The sequence below is a fragment of the Ranitomeya imitator genome, chromosome 2, assembly GCF_032444005.1.
Source record: "Ranitomeya imitator isolate aRanImi1 chromosome 2, aRanImi1.pri, whole genome shotgun sequence".
Taxonomy (NCBI): Eukaryota; Metazoa; Chordata; class Amphibia; order Anura; family Dendrobatidae; genus Ranitomeya; species Ranitomeya imitator.
Window position 1 is genome coordinate 75421094 of NC_091283.1, and position 15879 is coordinate 75436972.

General features: G+C 42.0%; 1 protein-coding gene across 2 annotated transcripts in view; it reads left to right on the forward strand.

Annotated features, from left to right (window-relative positions):
- Positions 1-15879, forward strand: part of HPRT1 (hypoxanthine phosphoribosyltransferase 1) — a 63928-nt gene that overhangs the window by 33516 nt on the left and 14533 nt on the right. For both annotated transcript variants that reach the window (XM_069746966.1, XM_069746967.1), the window contains exons 3-5: positions 2436-2619; positions 4429-4494; positions 5135-5152. In XM_069746966.1, coding sequence (XP_069603067.1) covers positions 2436-2619; positions 4429-4494; positions 5135-5152 — 268 coding nt within the window. The remainder of the gene's footprint in view (positions 1-2435; positions 2620-4428; positions 4495-5134; positions 5153-15879) is intronic.

Below are 15879 nucleotides of genomic sequence, written 5' to 3' on the forward strand. Positions count from 1 at the left end.
GTACGTACTAAGTTTGATCCGCTGACACCAGCCAGGACACAAATCTTGAGTCACAGGTCCGCATATGTTGAAAATCCTATTTTGGCAGAAGTTTAATTTAAATAAATTGGCAAGAACCAGCCTATTTTGCACATGAGTTTTCTTTCCTTTCACTTTCATAAACGTTTTTTTGTCAAATATAATTCTGCTCACTTCATCACTATTGTAAAAACTTTTCCATGTATGCACTATAGATTTATCTAATACTTTACCTGTTTTAACCCCTTTTCGACATTTGACGTAATAGTATAGCATATGTCGGACTCCCCCCTGTTTGGTGCGGGCTCCGGCACTGACAGCTGATCTATACAGCTGACACGTTCTCGCAACAGCCGCAGATGGAACTGTAATCCACCCGCCGCTGTTACTAGTTAAATACCGCTGTCAATCTTTGACAATACAATCTCTGACAGCATTTAACCCGCGCTTACAGAAAGAGCGTCACTAATCCCGCCCATTGGTGACCCCATCACTTGATCGCGAGTCACCCATGGGTTGGCATGACAACCAGAGGTCTGCAGCAGACCTCTATGGTTGTCATTGCTAAGAGCGCCGCCCCGTGGCCGGCGCTCATAGCAAGTGATAATTTCTGCTACACACAGGCGATCTGATCATCTCCTGTGTGTAGCACAGTACCTCCGCTTCTAGTCTCCCATAGAGACTATTGAAACATGCAAAAAAAAAAAGTTAAAATCGCCACATTCAAAATGAAAAACATAAAATATACACATTTGGTATCGCCATGTTCAGAATCATCTGATCTATCAATATAAAAAAAATCACTAAACAGCGTAACGAGGAAAAAATTGAAAATGACCATTATGTTTTTTTGTCGTCTCTACATTGCAGTAAAATGCAATAATGCAAAATCAAAAGCTCATATCTACACCTAAATGGTATCCATAAAATCAGCTCGGTGCGCAAAAAATAAGCCCTCACCCAGCCCTTGCTCACGAAAAGTGGAGAACACTACAGGTCTCAGAAAATGGCACACTTTTTTTTTTTTTTTTTCTTTTAAGCAAATTTGGGATTATTTTTTTTCACCACTTAAATAAAAAAAGAACCTATACAAGTTTGGTGTCTATGAACTCGTAATGGCCTGGAGAATCATAATGGTAGATCTGTTTGAGCATTTAGTGAACATGGTGTAAAAAGGCAACTGTGGAATAGCACTTTTTTTTTTTTTTTTTTGCAATTTCACCGCACATGGAATATATTTCCCGTTTTCCAGTACTTGAGATGTTAACACCAATTGTGTCATTCAAAAGAACAACTTGTCCCTCAAAAAACAAACCCTCACATGGCCATATTGACCAAAAAATAAGTTACTGCTCTGGGAAGAAGGGGAGCAAAAAAAATGGAAAATGGCCGGGGGTGTTAAGATCAGTACAAGTCATGACATTTTTTTGTTTTATTTTATTTGGACAATGCTGACCCTACACTTTCAGGCCACAGGCTGCACGGATCTGAATTTGAGCTTTTCCTATTTGCACTGTTCATGTAGCTTTCCAAGCTTGATTCCTTTGAGATCCTAACTTGAATTTTGGTACAGATGTGGCTTGGAGCATGGGAGGCACAAGTGAATTTTTTTTGCGTTTCCAAATTTAGCATTTGAGTCCGCATGGGTAAAATATTAACCAATACTCTTGTGACATCTCTGGTGAAAGCCTGTACAGATCTGAATAGAATAGTGTTTTTTCTGTTTCTCTCTTACCTCCTGTCAACTGGAGGACACAGCAACACATATAAGTTCTAAGTACAAAAAAGTGTAATAGACGCAATATATAAATGAATATTACTTTTCAGGTAAAGCTACACGTATGCTTTACACTTTTTTTTTTTTTCTTACGTTTTGGATATGTGGGAAAATATACATGCAGCTATTTAAAGAAAGTGATTAGTGCTGTAAACATTAGTATGATTTGTATAACACACAGCCTATAAAGTGTTCCCACAGGTATTCAAGGTCAGTTACAACCGTATTGTAACTATATTAGTTTCCCAAGGCCAAAGGATTACATAACAATGGCAGATTAGTCATATAACATCTGATATGGTATCTAACATGGAAAAGCAATTCAGTCTCAAAGTGCATGGTGCTTAATGATATATGTCCATCAGATACAGTGCATATTCTAAAGAGAAATCCAATGTTGTATCGATGAGTAAAATAAAATCCAAGAAAATTGCCTACATGAAGGCCAAGGGAGATGTGGATGCTGGCCGTGTCCCTCACCCCAAAGCGCGTTTTGCCTGTCTTTTTCTGGGGCCACGTCTTCACACCCCCAGAAATGGAAATGTCCCTTATTTTCTGTTAAAATATCCTTTTACATTCCTGTGATGAACCTGGTTAACATTGTTTGTGGTTTGTTTGTTTGTTTGTTTTTTTTGTCCAGGACAGAAAGATTAGCCCGAGATATCATGAAAGATATGGGTGGCCACCACATAGTTGCACTCTGCGTTTTGAAGGGTGGATACAAGTTCTTTGCAGATCTACTTGACTACATCAAGGCACTGAATAGAAACAGTGACCGGTCGATCCCAATGACTGTGGACTTCATTAGATTGAAGAGTTACTGTGTAAGTACTGACAGGAGGCTCGTGGCTGCGGCGCCATCTAGTGAGGAAAAATTGCTAATTGCAAAGTTTATTTACTTGTCTATAAAATTAATAGCGAGTATTAATTTACACATGTTACTCTGGGTTCAGACACGTACTGAACACAGCAAGAGACCTATATCACTAATCATGAAAAATATTATAATAGATCTTATAAACAGTGAGTGATATCTGATGTATAAGGTAGAAAGGCAGATCATTTGGAAATTTGTGAAAACCCAGCAAAGACCGAACGTATGGTTAGGGAAGAACAGGACAATAAGATTAAGGCCATGTGCACACATTCAGGATTTTTCGCGTTTTTTTTTTTTTTTTGCTATAAAAACACGATAAAACCACAAAAAAAGCATACATTAAGCATCCTATTATTAGAATGCAATCCACAATTTTTGTGCACACGTTGCGTTTTTTTCCGCTGCAGAGTCGCATTCAGGAAAAAAACGCAGCATGTTTATTCTTTGTGCGGAATCGCGGGGATTCCGCACACATAGGAATGCATTGATCCGCTTACTTTCCGCATGGGGCTATGCCCACCATGTCGGAAGCAAGCTTATCATGTGCCTTTGGTACCCAGGGTGGAGGAGAGGAGACTCTCATCCAGGCCCTGGGAACCATATACCTGTGTAAAAAAAAAAAAAATTAAAATAAAAAAATTGTGATATTCTCAGCTTCCGGCGTCCCTGGCAGCCTTCCTGCTCCTCGTGATGCTCCCGTTCCCAGGGATGCTTTGCGGCAATGACCTGTAATGGTCGTAGTGGTCTCGCTAGACCGCTACGTTATCTGGGGTCACTGCTGCGAGGCATTACTGGGAACGGAAGCTGCCGGGAGCATCGCGAGGAGCAGGAAGGCTGTGGGGGATGCCGGAAGGTGAGAATATCACAATTTTTTTATTTATTTATTTTTTTTATTATTTTTAACATTCTATCTTAGCATAGGCAGCATCAATAGTAAAAAGTTGGTCACACTTGTCAGAGACCACAAGAAAAGCGTCTTACAGTATAAGTATGACACGGAATATTAATGTAACTGGAATAATGAAGCAGTCATGTGGTTATAGGAATAGCAAGGCAAATGTGAAAAAATAATAATTGGATAATGTGCAGTGAGAAGAAATACCACTAAAGTGTAAAACTATATATGGACAATAAATAGTATGTCGCTCAATAATTATGTAGTGTGTCCAAAATACAGGAGAGCAGGTAAGTATATGATCAGGAGATACAATGCCTGAGGGATACATGGGATCGGGGTGAGGTAGGATATTGTGGGCAGAGGCACAGTGGATTACCGGAGTGTCTGGCAGTCACCCCAAGATGTGTTACTCTGTCTGTTGAATCCTGATATTTTCTTTCTACTCAGTGTTTTGCTACCATTTTCTTAGCTTATTTCTCATTGTTCTGATGATCTAGATCACAAAACATGGTGCTTGGGTGATATAGGTCTAGAAAGCAATGTCACATCCTTAAAGGGGTTGTCTTACTAATAAATATAAATGATAATGTGACGTTATCGTGATCGATGGGGGTCCTAGTGGTCTGACTCCCACCATGTATACATTATCACCTATTCTTTAGAAGGTGATAAATGTATTTTGCGGGACAGTCCCTTTACAGCATTCTAGCATGCTGTAAAAGAGACTTTGATGGCAACTGTACGTTATACAGGGAAAACCCGGTAATGGATTCCCTTTTAAGATGAATAGCAATCTATTCCACATGCAAGAATAAATCGGCTGGTATCACACAGTAATTTTTTTGGTCTGTCTTACAGAATGATCAGTCTACAGGAGACATTAAAGTTATAGGTGGAGATGATCTTTCAACTTTGACCGGCAAGGTAAGTTTTATATATATTTTTTTTTTTTTTTTAAGGAATGAACATAGCACAGATGTGTATGTTATCCACTCATGTTAGTATCCCCATGCAGTAATAGTTGCTTTGTATTATAGATAATAAAGATGGAAATCTAAAATGCCTGTGTATTGTGTGGACAAGGTCTAAATTCATTATTTAGATTGTTTTGTCTCGTGGTATTTGTTGTTTTTTGCGCCACATTCTTCAAAATACGACATGCAGGATGATGAATTTTGCATAGACTCAAAGATGCTTTTTTTTTTCCTCCTGTTTTAAGCCGCCTTAGAGCAAAAAGTTTCTTGATCTTTTAAATTGTCACACATTAGTCTGCAATTGCACAAAAAATAAAATTTTAGATTTTGTACTCCAGGAGGATGGTGAAGAAGAATTAATTGTGCACAAACTTTACAACGTTTGGAACATTTTGAAAATAATGAATTAGGATATAAATTGTCATAATTTATAAGTCACTATGATAACCAATTTTGCACTAGAAAAAAAATGTGCAATGACAGCAATTAAATTTGTGCCTTAGCGTGCATGTATATTCTGTATTTCGATATAGCTAGATTGCATTTTTACTGTAAGTGTTTTATAGGCTTTTTATTTTCTTTTTTCGCAGAATGTCTTAATTGTTGAGGTAAGTTCACTTGAAATCTGATGTATTTCTCAGAAAAGCTCTAAAAGAAAATCTACATAATATTAATGTCTAGGGATTTGCAAAATCTACTGGGCATTGACATTGTGGGGAGCAGTGATCAAATATTATCAGCTACGGGCCTTTGTTACATGTTTCTTAAAGAGGTTGTCCCAAGACTTTGTTACTGATGGCTAGGTCATCAATGTCTGCTCGGTGGAGGTGCGACACCCTGCACCCCCGCCGATCAGCTGTTCCGCACTCTGCGGCGAGCAGAACTCCTCAGCTGCGGAGCTGCACAGCTCTGTCAACTGTATAGTGGCTGCACCCGGGTACTGCACATTCTCCCCCATTCAAATCAATAGGGGGCAAATCGGCAGTAACAAAATCACTGACTGAGGCTAAGTTCACATTAGCGTTCGGGGGCTTTGCAGAGGGCTGCCTACTTCCTCCGTTAAGCTCTGCATGCGTCCTGCGTACCTATCTTTAACATTGGGCACGCAGGACATGCGGACGCGTCAAAACAATACATCAGCATGTCCTGTGTACCCAATGTTAAAGATAGGTACGCAGGACACCTGCAGAAGTATGCGGAGCTTAACGGAGGAAGTTTGCATCCCTCCGCAAAGCCCCCGAACGCTAATGTGAACTTAGCCTTAGGTGGGCGGACAATAAAAATTAACTTTTACTATTACTTTAAAATAATTAATTTCCCAAATCCACAATGCATGCACACCTTTGTTTTGCTAATTGGAGGACTACAAGTTCCAGATATGCGGAGCAGAGGCTACATTTTAAGTGCAGGGGCTGCAGATGAGTGCATAGTTAAACACAATATCATAGTTTAACACAAGAGCATAGTTTGGTGTTTTCCTTACTAGTTTTCCATAGTTTTTTTCCGCTTTTATCAGCACGGTTTTTCCGCATTTAATGTGTTCCATGGACAATGCTACCAGGTGTGCATCTTGTGAGATGTATGCATGCCTTGTACAGCTGTTGGAGGGTGAATATGTCTGCACTCGATGTCAGCGAGTTACATGTTTGGAAGCCCAGATAATGGATCTAAATGTGCAGCTTGCAACGCTCAGGAGCATTGCAAACCTGGAGAGGTGTTTAGAGCTCACTGAGCATGCACTGGCTGGGGGCCAGTGACGTGGAGGTGGGGAAGATCAGGACCCAGAAGTATGGAGCTGGGTAACAGTTACAAGAATGGGTAGGTAAGGTGGGTAAGGTCATCTGTTGTCAAGATCGTGAATGTCGAACAGTGTGTTGTCTGCCGGGTCCTCTGGTTCAACTGATTGCAGGGTTGGGTTGAGAAAAACCCAGCGGTCATATCGGTACCAATGACAAAGTTAGAGGAACATGGAAGGTCCTTAAAATGATTGCAGGGAACTAGGAGAGAAGCTGAAGGCCAGGACCTCCAAGGTGGTGTCTTTAGAAATACTGCCAGGGCCATGAGCATCACTAGATTCTAGATCCTACAGGTTTCTTGAATAAGTAATCGGCGTTTGGTATCCGCATCTCGCATCGTTTTGTTAACTCGTTCTAGTCCACACGCTCGTAGAGAGGCGATACCAGACACCACTTACTTACTCGAGAAGCCTATTGGATCTATAATATAGGTACCAGGTTTCCAAATGCTTTAAACAGACGCAACAAAATTATGTTTCATTACTAGGATTACACCATTGTATTAACATGTTTTTACTTTTATATATATATATATATATATATATATATATATATATATATATATATTATTTTGTATGTATTGCCAATTTTTTACGCACTATATTGTATGGGTTTTCTGCACTTTGTCTGTTTTTTCATAGTCACCAGGCCCTTACATATCACGTGATATGTCTTCGGGCAATTGATTGGTTCTGTGTTTTTTAAAACATTTATCTTTTCAGGTGTAGTAGCTTTGATAAAGATCGCTGCTGCTATTGAAAAGCGTCGCTCTGTCGCAGTGTGCACTATAGTGCGGTCTACGAGCTTCTCATGTTTTACTAATTCGAATAAATTTGGAATATTTTAACCAAAGAGCTGGAACAATAAGCGTGCTTTTCTCATACTGTTCTGGTACCTGGACTGAGCTTTCTAAAAAGTTCAAGTCAGGTACCAGAACCTGAACTTCCACCGCTCCGCCCATCCCTAGTTAGGAATTGGCTAACTAACAGGAAGCATAGTCGTCGTAAATGGTGCATTCTCTAAATGGGCTATAGTCAGCAGTGGGGACCGCAGGGATCTGTGTTAGGACTGATTCTTTTTAGCAAATTTATTAATGACATTGGGGAAGGGATTGAGAGACACCAAACTATGAAGGATATTAAAATTTGACCTTGACATTACAATATTGCAAAACGATCTGGATAAGATGTCAGAGTGGGCAAACACCTGGCAAATGAGGTTTAATGTAGATAAATGTAGGGTAATGCACCTAGGACGGAGTAATCCTATTGCTGCATATTCATTAAATGGGACCATACTCGGGACTACAGAACAGAAGGACTTGAGTATTCTGGTTACAAGTAAGCTGAGCAGCAGCACTCAATGTCAAGCAGCAGCTGCAAAAGCAAACAAGATTTTAAAGTGTATAAAAACAGAGAGGAAAATCCCACAATCCCAATGTATTGTTGCCCCTCCATAAATCACTGATCTAGAATATGGGATCCAGTCTATTATTTATTATTACAGCACCATTTATTCCATGGCGCTTTACGCCAGGAGGGGTATACATAATAAAAACAAAAACCAAAGCAATACCACAAGGACCAAAAGAAGAAAAACATACAAGGTGTAGGAATATTAAAATATGGCTTTATTAAAAGAAATGCCAATGATTACATAATCAAAAGTAAAATATTAAAAACAAAACCACTTTCGCGCAGCAACAGGATTACAGGGCTGTATATATTTACCAGCAATCTGGCCTCCCCAATACCAAGGTATAAAATAAAAGGCTGTACAAAAAGCACTATAATGTGCAAAAAAGGGGGTGGAAACTACAAAATTATCTCTATATAAAAAAACAAAATATATAAATATATATTTATATATTGTGTTTTTTTTATATAGATGGATAGGGTTTTGTACTGGAGTCTCTGGGCAATGGGGAGCCAGTGAAGGGATTGACAGAGGTGAGAGGCTGGGGAATAGTGGGGAACAGGTGGATTAGTCGGGCAGCAGAGTTTAGAATAGATTGGAGGGGTGCAAGAGTGTTCGAGGGGTGGCCACAGAGCAAGAGGTTGCAGTAGTCAAGGCGAGAGATGAGGGCATGGACTAGGGTTTTTGCAGATTCTTGGTTGAGTAATGTAATGTACGGATCCGTGAAATATTTTTGAGTTGAAGGCGGCAGGAAGTGGAAAGGGCTTGGATATGCGGTTTGAAGGAGAGATCAGTGTCACGGATTACCCCGAGGCAGCGAGCTTGTGAGACTGGGGAGAGTGGGCAGCCATTTACTGTAATGGATAGGTCCGTTGGGGGGGTCGTGTGAGATGTGGGAAAGATGATGAATTCTGTTTTGTCCATATTAAGTTTTAGAAATCTAGTGGAGAAGTATGAAATAGCGGATAGACATTGAGGGATTCTGGTTAGTAGGAAGGTGATATCTGGTCCAGAGATGTAGATCTGTGTGTCGTCAGCATAGAGATGATACTGAAAGCCGTGAGATTCTATGAGCTGTCCCAGGCCGAAGGTGTAAATGGAGAAGAGCAGGGGCCCTAGGACTGAACCTTGCGGGACTCCGACAGATAGGGGGCGAGGTGAGGAGGTGGTGTGTGAGTGGGAGACGCTGAATGTCCGGTCTGTTGGGTATGATGAGATCCAGGATAGGGCCAAGTTTGTGATGCCAAGGGACGAGAGGGTCTGTAGTTACAGGGAATGGTCCACTGTGTCAAAGGCAGAGGACAGGTCCAGGAGGAGGAGGACAGAGTAGTGTCACTTGCTCTTGGCGGTTAATAGGTCATTGGTGACCTTAGTTAGGGCAGTTTCAGTGGAGTGGTGTGACCAGAAGCCAGATTGTAAGCGGTCGAAGAGGGAGCAGGAAGAGAGATGGGAAGATAGTTCAAGATGGACGTGTTGTTCCAGTAGTTTTGAGGCATAGGGGAGAAGTGATATAGGGCGATAACTAGATACAGAGGATGGGTCAAGAGAGGGCTTTTTGAGGATAGGTGTGATTGAGGCATGTTTAAAGCTTGAGGGGAAAAAAACAGTTGTTAGTGATAGGTTGAAGAGATGGGTTAGGGTTGGGATGAAGATTCTGGCGAGGTTTAGGATGAAGTGGGATGGGATCGGGTCAAGTGCACAGGTGATGAGATGCGATCTTGAGAGTAGAGTGGAGAGTTGATCTTCTGTAATGGTGAAGATGGTTTTGGAGGTGGAGGGCTGGGAAGTTGGGAGGAAGGGCTCTGGGAGTTGTTGACCAAAACTGTCTCTGATGTCATCAATCTTCTGCTTGAAAAATGAAGCAAAGTCTTCAGCTGAGATGAGTGGGGAGGGAGGAGGTCCTGGGGGACGGAGGAGTGAATTGAAGGTGTTGAATAACTGTTTAGGGTTGTGAGACAGGAGGATATGAGAGATGAGAAGTAGGTTTGTTTAGCTGTGGCGAGTGTGGTCTTGAAAGTAGTGAGGGACTGTTTGAATGTGATGAAGTGCTCGTTGGAGTGGGATCTTTTCCATCTCCACTCAGCAGCCCTGTCTGTTGTACCAGGGCTGTCTGTTGATTTTGCGAGCTTTGGTATGTGTGAGAGGGACAAGAGATTCCAAATCTACAGCTATTGTGGTGTTATATAGAGCAGCGGCATTATCCGCATTGTGTAGGGAACTTATGTCTGTGAGAGGGAGGAGGGATTGAGCGTGAGTGTAGATCAAGGTGTTTAAGATTTCTGCGAGGGTGTGCAAGTTTGTGGGGTGGCGATTGTGGACATGGAGTAAAGAGGGAAGAGAATGTGAGTAGATTGTGGTCAGAAAGAGGAAGAGGTGAGTTAGAGAGGTTAGATAGGGAGCAGAGGCGGGTTAAGATGAGGTCCAGTGTGTGACCATCTTTGTGAGTGGCTGCAGAAGACCATTGAGTGAGGCCAAAGGAGGAAGTGATAGAAGTTTAGTGGCAGCTGAGAGGCAAGTGTCAATGGGTATGTTGAAGTCACCCATGATGATAGTGGGGATGTCCGCAGAAAGGAAATGAAGTAGCCAGGTGGTGAAGTGGTCAAAGAAGGTGGTGGCTGGCCCTGGGGGGCGGTAAATGACAGCCAGTTGGAGGGTGAGTAGATGCGCACAGAGTGCACCTCAAAGGAAGGGAGGGTAACGGAAGGTGGGATTGGGGTGAAGGAGCAGTTATCTGACAGGAGAAAACCAACTCCTCCGCCATGCTTGCTGCTGGGGCGGGGTGTGTAAGAAAGGTGGAAGCCACCATACAAAGTGCAGCAGGAGAGGCTGTGTCAGAATGGGTGAGCCAGGTTTCGGTGATGGCGAGGAAGGAAAGTTTGGTAGTAACAAAAAGATCATGGATGTAGGAAAGCTTGTTGCAGACAGAGCGAGCGTTCCACAGAGCTCCTGTTAGTGGGATTGGGGAAGCGGGGGCTGGGCGAATGGGTATAAGGTTAGAGAGGTTACGGAAATTTGTGATAGTGTGGATGGGAGGTAGAACGGACTGTGGGGATGTGGTGAGGAGGACCAGGATTTGGAGAGATTTCACCAGTAGTGAGAAGGAGCAGAGAAGTTGTTAGCAGGAGAGAGCATGAGGCAGCTCTGTGCTTGGAGACAGAGGATTGTATGTTGAGGAACAGTTCAGAGGAGGAGGTGATATGGATGGGGAGGATTGAAGAAGAGATGAACAGATCCTTACTAGGTGTAGGGATTAGCAGAAAGTGAAGGATTATAGGGGCGAGAGTGAAAACTAACAGAAACATTGTTTACAGTGACTGTCCAGTTACCTTCAGTTCCCTTCTGGTTCAATTCTGGTTTTAATTCTACATTAACCTTCACACTTCTATGACACACTTATAAGATACGCACTGCAGACATCCACAGTTTTGGGCTCCACATTTTAAAAAGGATATTCTGAGTCAGTACAAAGGTGGGCAACTAGATTATTACAAGGAATGGAAGGCCTCTCCTATGATGGCAGGTTGGTAAAATTGGTCTTGTTTAGCTTAGACGCCTCAGAGGGGATCTGATTTACATGTATAAATATACGTGTGGTCAGTACAAAGGACGGCACGTGACTTATTCCTTCCAAGGACCATACTAAGGACTATCGGGCACTCATTACTGGTTGGTGAAGTGATTCTGGCAGTTAGATAGGAAGGGGTTCTTTGCAGTTAGAGCAGTCAGGCTGTGGAATGCCGACCACAAGAGGTAGTAATGGCATACACTATTAACGGCTTTCATAACCGGGGTGGATGATTTCCTCCATACACAACAGTGTGCTTTATAGTTAATTTACTGACAAAATGTGTAATTGGTGGAGAAAGGTTGAACTTGATTGACGTGATCTTTTTTTCAATCTTGTAATCAAAAAGGAGTGTTTATACAGGGCAGTCTCATTGATTCGCACCTGTAGAACACCCTCTGTGTAGATATCGTAGTTATGATTAGGACTCCTAACTTCTATTAGCGATTTATTAGATTAGGAATGTGCAATATCTGGTTATGTTCCAGAAATGAAAAGGATATTGCAATAGTGCCATATTCCTACTAAAATACCTTGGAGGGGTAAGAGTGTAACATCATCAGACATAACCCTGAGTGCTATATAATTGGAAGAATTCCCTGATGTGGAAATAGTGTCTGTTTATATAAGCGATATTGTCCGGGGCAAGCATATAAATAAGGTAATTGGAGAGTACTTTCTGGTTGACTATATCAACTATTAAAGCCCCATAAACCTCAATGGGGAGTGGATTGAGAAGTGCAATGCTCCTACATAAATACCTGAAGGCACAAGTGCAGTATTATCAGAAACAGACTGCAATGTGGCATAACTGAGGGGAGTGACTTACTACCATTGAAAAAACATTATTTATATTGTGTAACATTGATTAGGGGAATAGTAGGACAGTTTGATAAAAGGAAATTTATTTATTTTTTTATTTATTAGTATCCAGTATATGAACTCAAAATATAGAGGGTTATAATGGATAGACTATGCAAGCACAGAGGATTTGGGAAATTAATTATTTTAAAATAATATTAATAAAAGTTTATTTTTATTGTTTGTCCACCTCAGTGATTCTGTTAAAGCAAGTGCACGCGATTGAGTTTTTTTTAGGTCTTCATTCAGTGAACCATAAATAGTCAGTACCTGGCCGCAGCCCTATTCTATTGACAGAGCTGTGTGGCTCGGGAACAGCTGATCGGTGGAGAAGTGCCTGGTGTCTCGCACACCGCCGATCAGACATTGATGGCCTCTTCTAAGGACTACACCCCTGAAGGGATCCTGTCACCAGGTTTGGCCGATAAGAGATAAGGCCATCACCTTTCAGGGCTGATATACTGCATTCTCTAATGCTGTATATCTGCCCCCAACCCGACCTGTAAGAGAAGAATAATAACTTTTATTATACTCCCCTGCGGGGCGGTCCGGTCTGACGGGCTTCACTCTTCTTGGTCTGGCGCCTCCCTTCTTCTTACGATGCCGCCCTCCTGCTTGATTCATGTGGGTAACACGTCTCCTCGGCACCGCACTCCTGCGCAGGCATACTTCTATGCCGTGTTGAGAGCATGTTGCGTTTGGAGAGCCACTGATGTGCCTAAACATTGAAACCCCCCACAAGTGACACCATTTTGGAAAGTAGACCCCCTAAGGAACTTATCTAGAGGTGTGGTGAGCACTTTGACCCACCAAGTGCTTCACAGAAGTTTATAATGCAGAACCGTAAAAATAAAAAATAATTTTTGTGAAAAAAAAAAATGATCTTTTCGCCCCCAATTTTTTATTTTCCCAATGGTAAGAGAAGAAATTGGATCCAAAAAGTTGTTGTACAATTTGTCCTGAGTACGCTGATACCCCATATGTGGGGGTAAACCACTGTTTGGGCGCATGGGAGAGCTTGGAAAGGAAGGAGCGCCGTTTGACTTTTCAATGCAAAATTCACAGGAATTGAGATGAGACGCCATGTTGCGTTTGGAGAGCCACTGATGTGCCTAAATATTGAAACCCCCCACAAGTGACACCATTTTGGAAAGTAGACCCCCTAAGGAACTTATCTAGATGTGTGGTGAGCACTTTGACCCACCAAGAGCTTCACAGAAGTTTATAATGCAGAGCCGTAAAAATAAAACAATTTTTTTCCCCACAAATATTATTTTTTAGCCCCCAGTTTTGTATTTTCCCGAGGGTAACAGGAGAAATTGGACCCCAAAATTTGTTGTCCAATTTGTCCTGAGTGCGCTGATACCCCATATGTGGGGGGGGAACCACCGTTTGGGCGCATGGGAAGGCTCGGAAGGGAAGGAGCGCCATTTGAAATACAGACTTAGATGGAATGGTCTGCAGGCGTCACATTGCGTTTGCAGAGCCCCTAATGTACCTAAACAGTAGAAACCCCCCACAAGTGACCCCATATTGGAAACTAGACCCCCCAAGGAACTTATCTAGATGTGTTGTGAGAACTTTGAGCCCCCAAGTGTTTCACTACAGTTTATAACGCAGAGCCGTGAAAATTAAAAAAATCTTTTTTTTTCCCACAAAACTTATTTTTTAGCCCCCAGTTTTGTATTTTCCCAAGGGTAACAGGAGAAATTGCACCCCAAAAGTTGTTGTCCAATTTGTCCTGAGTACGCTGATACCCCATATGTTGGGGTAAACTCCTGTTTGGGCACACGGGAGAGCTCGGAAGGGAAGGAGCACTGTTTTACTTTTTCAACGCAGAATTGGCTGGAATTCAGATCGGACGCCATGTCGCGTTTGGAGAGCCCCTGATGTGTCTAAACAGTGGAAACCCCCCAATTATAACTGAAACCCTAATCCAAACACACCCCTAACCCTAATTCCAACGGTAACCCTAACCACACCTCTAACCCAGACACACCCCTAACCCTAATCCCAACCCTATTCCCAACCGCAAATGTAATCCAAACCCTAACCCTAACTGTAGCCTTAACCCTAACTGTAGCCTTAACCCTAACTGTAGCCTTAACCCTAACTGTAGCCTTAACCCTAACTGTAGCCTTAACCCTAACTGTAGCCTTAACCCTAACTGTAGCCTTAACCCTAACTGTAGCCTTAACCCTAACTGTAGCCTTAACCCTAACTGTAGCCTTAACCCTAACTGTAGCCTTAACCCTAACTGTAGCCTTAACCCTAACTGTAGCCTTAACCCTAACTGTAGCCTTAACCCTAACTGTAGCCTTAACCCTAACTGTAGCCTTAACCCTAACTGTAGCCTTAACCCTAACTGTAGCCTTAACCCTAACTGTAGCCTTAACCCTAACTGTAGCCTTAACCCTAACTGTAGCCTTAACCCTAACCCTAACGGGAAAATGGAAATAAATATTTTTTAAATTTTTTTTATTTTTCCCTAACTAAGGGGGTAATGAAGGGGGGTTTGATTTACTTTTATATTGGGTTTTTTAGCGGATTTTTATGATTGGCAGCCGTCACTCACTGAAAGACGCTTTTTATTGCAAAAAATATTTTTTGCGTTACCACATTTTGAGAGCTATAATTTTTCCATATTTGAGTCCACAGAGTCATGTGAGGTCTTGTTTTTTGCGGGACGAGTTGACGTTTTTATTGGTAACACTTTCGGGCACGTGACATTTTTTGATCGCTTTTTATTCCGATTTTTGTGAGGCAGAATTGGCAAAAACCAGCTATTCATGAATTTCTTTTGGGGGAGGCGTTTATAGCGTTCCGCGTTTGGTAAAATTGATAAAGCAGTTTTATTCTTCGGGTCAGTACGATTACAGCGACACCTCATATCATTTTTTTTATGTTTTGGCGCTTTTATACGATAAAAACTATTTTATAGAAGAAATAATTATTTTTGCATCGCTTTATTCTGAGGACTATAACTTTTTTTATTTTTTTGCTGATGTTGCTGTATGGCGGCTCGTTTTTTGCGGGACAAGATGACGCTTTCAGCGGTACCATGGTTATTTATATCTGTCTTTTTGATCGCGTGTTATTCCACTTTTTGTTCGGCGGTATGATAAAGCGTTTTTTGGCTCGTTTTTTTTTTTTTTTTCTTAGTGTTTACTGAAGGGGTTAACTAGTGGGCCAGTTTTATAGGTCGGGTCGTTACGGACGCGGCGATACTAAATATGTGTACTTTTATTGTTTTGTTTTTTTTATTTAGATAAAGAAATGTATTTATGGGAATAATTTTTTTTTTTTCTTTTTTCATTATTTAGGATTTTTTTTTTTTTTTTTTTTACACACTTGTAAAAATTTTTTTTTACTTTGTCCCAGGGGGGGACAATACAGATCGGTGATCTGCCAGTTTGCATAGCACTCTGAGCAGGCACTTGGTAAGCCACCTCCCTCCCTGCAGGACCCGGATCCGCGGCCATCTTGGATCCAGGACTTGCTGCAGGGAGGAGGTAAGAGACCCCCGGAGCAACGCGATCACATCGCGTTGCTCCGGGGGTCTCAGGGAAGCACGCAGGGAGCCCCCTCCCTGCGCGATGTTTCCCTGCACCGCCGGCACATCACGATCATGTTTGATCGCGGTGTGCCGGGGGTTAACGTGTCGGGGGCGGTCCGTGACCGCTCCTGGCACATAGTG